The sequence below is a fragment of the Aedes albopictus genome, chromosome 2 (assembly GCF_035046485.1).
Source record: "Aedes albopictus strain Foshan chromosome 2, AalbF5, whole genome shotgun sequence".
Taxonomy (NCBI): Eukaryota; Metazoa; Arthropoda; class Insecta; order Diptera; family Culicidae; genus Aedes; species Aedes albopictus.
Genome location: NC_085137.1, coordinates 10,559,681 through 10,567,450, shown reverse-complemented (window position 1 = coordinate 10,567,450; position 7,770 = coordinate 10,559,681). Strand labels below are relative to the sequence as shown.

At 39.8% G+C, this 7,770-nt stretch overlaps 1 protein-coding gene across 1 annotated transcript; it reads right to left on the bottom strand.

Annotated features, from left to right (window-relative positions):
* Positions 1-1,786: 1,786 nt before the first annotated feature.
* LOC109429868 (guanine nucleotide exchange factor MSS4 homolog) lies at positions 1,787-3,223 on the bottom strand. The gene is made up of 2 exons (XM_019705854.3): positions 2,966-3,223; positions 1,787-2,215 (listed from the first exon to the last, which is right to left on the bottom strand). Exons 1-2 carry the CDS (start codon positions 3,104-3,106, stop codon positions 1,958-1,960), a joined length of 399 nt encoding a protein of 132 aa, XP_019561399.3. The 5' UTR covers positions 3,107-3,223; the 3' UTR covers positions 1,787-1,957.
* Positions 3,224-7,770: the final 4,547 nt, after the last annotated feature.

The window sequence follows — 7,770 nt, the reverse complement described above, 5'->3', positions numbered from 1 at the left end:
ATCGTCAGAATAATTATGTTTCAAACAAAACCTTGCATGGAATAATGATATATTTAAGGATTCTCAAATAAATGCTTTGTTCGCATTAATAAATACTCCTTTTCCATTTAAAACTGTAAATGTGCTCCAAGAACACAAAGTTGGAGAGAAGCAGTCGTTCCAGTGAGAACGTAGAGCCACAAAGAACAAGAAGAAGAAGAACCATGACAGCAACTAGAGAGATCACAAAGCTAAATTAAAAGCTATGGTTAAAGACACGGACACATTGCTTCCAGTGAGCTATTTGCTCTTTGAAGGAAGCACGACACTAGACAACGGACTAGCATGCAACGCCCAGTGGCACAGCCGAAAACTTTTCCTGACAGCTGCGGCGGGAATCGAACCCGCGTTCCTCAGCACGATGCGACTAAAGGCTTGGTGACCATAGCCGCACGACCACGAAGCCACGATGGCCAGTAATGGGGGAGTATAATGAAAACATGGTGGTCATTTATGCATTTGGTCAAACCATAGTCGTCTCTAAATAACGAGATGTGGTTCCAACCATGCGAACGGACCCTTTCGGTGTTGTGCAGGTGAGAAACAAGTGCAGGTTTATTAAAAAAACGTACATGACCTCGAAGAAGCAAATTTTAACAGCTAAGAAGTAAAATTTTTGAATATAACTGGCACACGACTCTTAAGTGTGAGATCGTCTAAGATTCTGGCAACGAAATGTTTCTGTTATTGGCTTAGTGGGTTTGCCTAGAATCAATTAAATTACCCTGATTTACTAAAAATCAATAGGGTGGACGGCCTTCATATTCTAGACGCATATGAAGGCCGTATACATTATGTAGCTGGGAGATGGTAGCCTTTTTTTTGTGTGTTTTTTGTCGAGAGGAGAAGGAAGATGTGGCATACCAGTTTAGCACCCTATGCGCAGAGATGCGAATCGTCAGCATTCGCGCATCATCGAACATCGCGACCCAACCGCGACAACAATATTTGCGCTCCATCAGACATCGCGACTTCGCGACGTCGCGACGCGCACGTCGTCGGTCGTCAGCGACACGAAGACTCGAGCCGGTTGGTCAGGAGAGACCGCGCCGCCGACGATCGACCTCTTTCGCATCGCATCGCAGCAACCGGGCGGCAAGCACGTGTCATCCAAAACAGGCTGGAGGCAATTTTACGGCAATCGGCCGAAACTGTAGTGCAGAAATTTACAGCGTTATTTTTCTTTTGTTATCGGAATCGATTCTCCGTTCACGTTCGAACGCAGACGAATCACTCCACGGTGCTTCGCAACAATCGATTGCCCTTGTTTGGCAACGGCAATCTTCATAGGTTAGAATAATTCACGATTGTTCGCGATATGCTCCGATTACCCCGAGTCCACAATCCATGTCACTTCTAGCTTCTTCTTCGGAATAGGTTCTGTAGCAATAAAGCACACACCCTTACCATCACTACCAAAATGCGCACTGGTCTTCTTCGAATCACTTTTCTTCTTTTTCTTTTTCTCGGTGGCCCTCTAGTTAACCAAGGCTCATTATATAAGTCATGTTAGCTCAAAATTTCATTGAATCCGGAGATATAACAGCTCAAATTTGGCTATCGGATAATTATACCTTTTACTAGAATCTGTCTAATTTCGTATAGAATAGCCCGATCTTTTCCAAATTTGGACCACTGATACACAACTAGTTGATAAACTTACAGTGAAAATCTGAGAATATTTTATGCATTTTTCGGAAATTTACAGCTATATGATATTCTTCAAATTTTAAATTGTTCTAAACAATTTCATTCAGAAAATAGGTTCTAGTTTTATTTCTTGTTAAGAGTAAATAGTTTTAGGACAGTCCTAAGAAATAAAATAATTGCAGAATCAAATACATCCGAACAGTGTATGGAACGAAAAAAAAAAACTCCCTAGCTCTCGGATTCAATGTCCAAGAGTAGTCGGTCCACCTCAAGCATCCACGTGCTTTACCCGCTGCAGTGCCACGTAGCATCGTTTCGTCTGGAGATCGTGATACCCGACCGGGCCAATTTCGCAGTCAGCACAGATCAGATACTTGGTTTGATCGACCGTGTTCGAGAATCCGATGTTTTCGAAGGTGAACATGTCGTTGACGACCCAGAATTGAGTCAACTTCTCGCAGGCAAATTCGGCTGGGCTGGATGCTGGCGCGGGATGTTTCTTCTTGTATGGTTCTGGCAGATTGAACTGAAATAAGATCAGAGGTAAAAAGGACAATAAAACGTGTATAGATTAGACTGGTTATCAAATCGTTTTCAGTACACACGGAACGTTTGATTCATAACTAGATTTAATAAATTTCCTTGAAGTTTAGATTTTTACTTGCAAATTAAAAATATATTTGTTTGGGAAGAAGCACTCAGGTACATAATATTTATCGACAACAATTGTAAAACAGCACGTGATTTTCTAGAAAAGGTGTCGCGGAAGTGAATTGCTAAATTTGATAACTTGCCGAATGTTTGTTAATGTATCCAAATGTCATGGCATGGAAATAAGATTAAATTATATTTACTAGAGGGTGTCCAAAACATATATTCGGGGTTCAAAATGCATTTCCCTGCAGGGTTTTAGAAACCGTAAATTTCTCAGATTGAATTACATTTGTTAGAGAATTTATTATACCAGAAACGCAAAATACAGTCATATAACAAGCTTATGAGCCAAATGTACATTATCATCGATTGGTTTCTAAAGAAGAAATTCAATATTTTTTCTAGCATTGTCTTTTGCCTGTTCAAAATACATGGTTTACCCTGGTGAGTCATCACCATTAAAAATGTTTTGATTCTTAAAGTTAAAGACATTACATATTTAAAATTACAATTTAACTGCCACAATTACTCAATTCTATATATGACAATTTTTCAAAACGAACGGTTCTGCTATCAATACAATTTTACATTATCAATCGTAATCATTCCTCTTGGTACTTACCTCGCTTTCCACGTAATCGGCACTGCCCGGTTTCAGCATGAGTGAGCCGCAGTGCGTACAGTTGACGTTGGTTTTATTCTTCTCGTTCTCCACCAACTCGGCCACGTTCAGTTGTTCCCGTTGTTGTTGTTGTTCAGTCATTGTTTAATCAATTAACAATTAAAACCCACGAAAACTCATTCAATAATTAACCGATCAATGAGGATATAAGTTGTGATGATTTGAACTTGACTGCGAAACTAGATGCTATAGGTAGAACTTTGTTTGTAAACACAAAAGTAAAGTGACGTTTCGGATGATAAGGTACAGTGTTGCATGCAAGGTAGGTATACGAAACGCACGATACATATCGCACAGCTCTGTCGCGCCCCTTCAATATGGGAGAAATGTTTCACGTGCGGGGGGTGATTTTTTAAGGCAAAGTTTGTTTTTTAATTACTTTGAAGATTTTAACTGGCTCTCGCAGTCTAGGGGATCCTTGGGGCAAGACACTGTGCTGGAGAGTGCATTTTCCTTCACAGAGTTGCTCAGAATTTCTCTGGATTGCTCCCGTTTTTGCTTTAGTGTTGCCTGATTTATCGCAAAATCAAAACAATATTGCCCAATATCTCGCTTTTCTTGCAGTTTTAGGGGTGTTTTTCCACGAATTTCGTCGATCATTGGTGAAAAGAGTTACTCAGAATTTCTCAGAGTTACTCTCGTTTGCACAGTGTCTTGCCCCTAGAGGGGATCAAAACGGATAGTTTTGTTCTGCCCGGCGTTTCGGCACTTTGTACAGTAGACGTTCGATAAGTGCAACATGTTTACGTTTCAGTTACCGAATGAAATTCGCTAACTGCAACGACTGACAGCCGTCAAACAGTTGTCAATTGCTGTTGGACGCAGCCGGAATGCACTCGAAAACATCGTAATGCAGCTGTAGTGCATCCGAAAAACATCGCAACGCTGTTGACGTTTTGTTTTTGACAGATAGCGGTGCGATAACTGCAAAATTGTTGCACTTAGCGGACTTGCAGTTAAAAAGCATTGCAGTTAAACCGTTTGCACTGAGCGAACGTCTACTGTATAATTCACGTTGTGTTAGTCAGTTTGGCCAAATATTTGTCATGGGTAATGGGACCTTTATAAACCATGAATACGAATCGCACCATGCAAGAGTCATTCTGATCGGTTCATCCGTTCGTTAGTTTTGTTGCCTCTAAGAAACTTCAAAATCATTTTCAAACTCATGGAACATAATATGTTAACATATTATGTTCATTCTTTATGAAGCGCTTTTTGATTTTCTATGGAGCGTTTCTGGCTTTTTATGGGTACAATAAATAGGCTGCCATTTTTTTTTTAGAAATTCTATCAAGGATTTCTTGAGAAGTTTCTTAAGGCCCCATTAGACGTGACATATATTTGGCCAAACAAGCCTAACAAATAACCAACACAGCTTGAATCATAGCAACTTTGGACAAATGTCGGACTTCAATGGCAAATATTTGTCATAATGACAAACAGTCTAATGGCCCCTTTTAAAGGGGATTTTTTTAGTAACTACTCTTACGGTTCCATCAAAAATATCTCCTGGGATGTGTTTAGTACTCCTGGGATTTATCAGAAGTTCTTCCAGAAATTGCACCAAAATTACTTAAGAATTGTGAAAAGGAATCCCTGAAGGATTTTATAAGAGACCCCTGGAGGATTGTCTCAAGCAATCCCAAAAAAAAAACTTTGGAAACTCCTGGAAGGTTTTCCTATAAATGGAAGGAATTTTCTATAAAATCACTTAAGGATATCTAGGATGAATTTCGAAATAAATTTCTGGGGAAACTCGTGGACCGAATTTCAAGATGAATCTTTTGAGAAATTTCTTGGAAAATTTTTGGGGGAATCCTCGAAAGAATCTGCGGAGGAATCCCTGGAGATGTATTCAAACGAATCTTTGGAACAAGGATGCATTTTGAAGGGATACTAAGAGGAAATTTTGGGGAATTTTGGCTAGAATCATTCTAAGAATTCCTTCGAAAATCTTCTTTCAATAAACACTAGTTTAAATAATAAAAAAAAAACTCTTCAATGTGGGTTCGCAAAAAAACGCGACTTAACGACCGGGACTGTATGGCCTCGGACGTTGTGATCCGGCTCCGAATCTTAGGATAAGTCCTAATACAATCGCTTGAGAAAACCCTTGAGGCATTTCAGGGGAATTTTTGAAGGAATCTTTTGACATTTTTTGGAAGAATCTCATTCTAAATGAACACCCTCAAGACATCCCTGAAAAAAGCTCCTAGAAGAATCTCTGAAGGAGTTCCTAAAGAAATCCATAGATAACTTCTTGGAGAAGAAAAAAAAAGAATTTCAAGATATATTCCTGAAAGAATCGAAAGAAGAATTTCTGGAGGAATTTTCGCAGGAACTGCAGGAGTATTTTTGAAGGATTTCGTGGATGGATTCCTGAACAAATTCGTGGATGCACTTCTAAAGGATTTTTTGGAAATAATTAAGAAAGAATTCCTGGACGACTTCTTGCATTCCTCTAAAATTATCCTAAAGAATTCCAATATAAATCGCAGGAGATATTTCCCTAGAAATCCTTGAATTAATTAAAAAATAGTCTTCCCTGAAAAAGGAAAAGAAATTTCCTAATGAATCCCTGAATAAGTTTTTGAAGGGACCTCGAGAGGAATTTCTGAAGGAATCACTAGAGGAGTTTCCGGAGCATTCCATGAAGTGATTTTTGGAAAAATTTATGGAGAAGGACATAGAGGAATTCTTGAACGAGTTCCTGGAGAAATCCCTGGAGGAATCTCTTGAGAAATATTTGAACAAATCCCAAGAGCAATTCTTGGCGGAATCCCTGCAGGGATTTCTGAAGGAATATCTGAAGGATGTCCTGATTTTTCCTGAAGGAATTCCTAGAGAAATCTCTAGAAAAATATCTGGATGAATTCCTGGGGCAATCCCTGAAAGAATTCCTGGAGGATTATCTGATTGTATTTCTGGAAAATTTCAGGAGGAATCTCCAGAGGAATTCTGGAAGGAAAAAAAATCTAAAGAAATTCCTTGAGGAATGCCAGGAGGATCTCCTGGAGGAACTGCTAGAGGACTCCTTGGAGCGATTGCTAGAGTAATCCCTGGAAGGACTCTTGGAGGAATCCATGGAGGAAATTTTTTTGGATGAATTTCTGGAGGAACCCCTGGAGGAGTTCCTGTAGGAATACCTGGAAAATCCTTGAGGAATTCCCGGATGAATTCCTGGAACATTATTTGAAGGCATCAATAGGGGATTTCTGAAATTCCTGGAGGATTTGCTGTAAGAATTCCTGAAGGAATCCAAAGAGGATTTTCTGAAGTAACCCCCGGAGGAAGTACTGACGAAATCGCAGAAGGAATTCTTGGAAAAATCCTGTAGGGATTACTGGAAGAATGCTTGGAGGAATTCCAGGACGAATGTTTGAAGGAATACCAAGTGGAGTTTTTGGAGGAATTCCTGCAGGAGCCCCTGGAGACATTTCTTGGAGGATTGCTTAGAGAAATGCCTTGAGGAACACCTGGAGGAATATCTGGAATAATTTTAGGAGGGATTCTTGGATGGATCCCTGAAGCAATTTCTGGAGGAATCTCTGGAAAAATTCTTTGAGGAATTCTCAAACAAATTCCAGAAGGAACTTCTGTAGTAAAGCCCTGGAGGAATTCATGAAGGAATCTTTGGAGGAATCCCTAAATCAGTGCTGAAAAATTCATTTCGTCATATCTAAATTCAATCACCTACAGCTCGTTTTGGAGGCTGAACCTGAGAATATGGTATATGAAAGACTTGTGCAGCTAGACCAGTTCTGCTAGAAAGTCACGAAAAAAACGCTATTTTTGGAATATTTAACGTAAATGTCACGGGCTTCCTTTGAAAAATGCCAAATGATATTCACGGTGAATATCATTTAGCATTTTTCAAAGGTGGTCCGTGACATTTACCTTAAATATTAAAAAAATATCGGTTTTTCCGTGACTTTCTAGCAGAACTGGTCTAGCCGCACAAGTTTTTCATATACCGTATTCTCAGGTTCAGCTTCTAAAATTAGCTGTAGGCGATTGAATTTAGATATGACGAAATGAAATTTTCAACACTGCCCTAAATAGTTCCCTTGCTTTCTGGATGAATCTCTGGAAAAATGTCTGGAGGAATGCTTGGAATATTTCTAGGAAGACACCCTGAAGCGAATCCTGGAGGAATACTTGGATAAAGTCCTGGAGACATACTTATAGGAACTCTTAGAGGAATTCTTGGAAGAATATCTTGAAAAAATCCTGGAGAAATCTCTAGAGGACTTTCAGGAGGAATTCCTAAAGGATTTTCTAGAGAAGCTCATGGAGAAACACCTGGCCTAGAGGAGTTCTGGAGCTTCTGGAGAAATCTCTAGAAAAATTCCTGGAGGATTGTTCAGAAGAATCCCGGCACAAATCTCTGGACGAATTGTTGGATTTCTCAGAGGAATCCTTGCAGAAACTTCCAGAGGAATCCCAGGAGGAATCCTTGAAAGTGTCCCAGGAGGAAGTACTGAAGAAATTTCTGAAGAATTTCTTGGAAACATCCTGAAGGAAACCTCAGAAGAGTTCTTGGGAAAACCGTAAGAGTCATCCCTGTAACTGTTCCTGAAGGAATCCCTGAAGCGATTTATGAAGAAACCCCAGGATGAATTCCGAAAGCAATCCCAAGAGGTATCACTAAAGAATAACTTAACAATTCCTGTGAAATTCCAGGAGGAAGTTCAGTAGAGATCCTAAGAAGAGCTCCAGGAAGGAAACTTGGGGGATTTTCT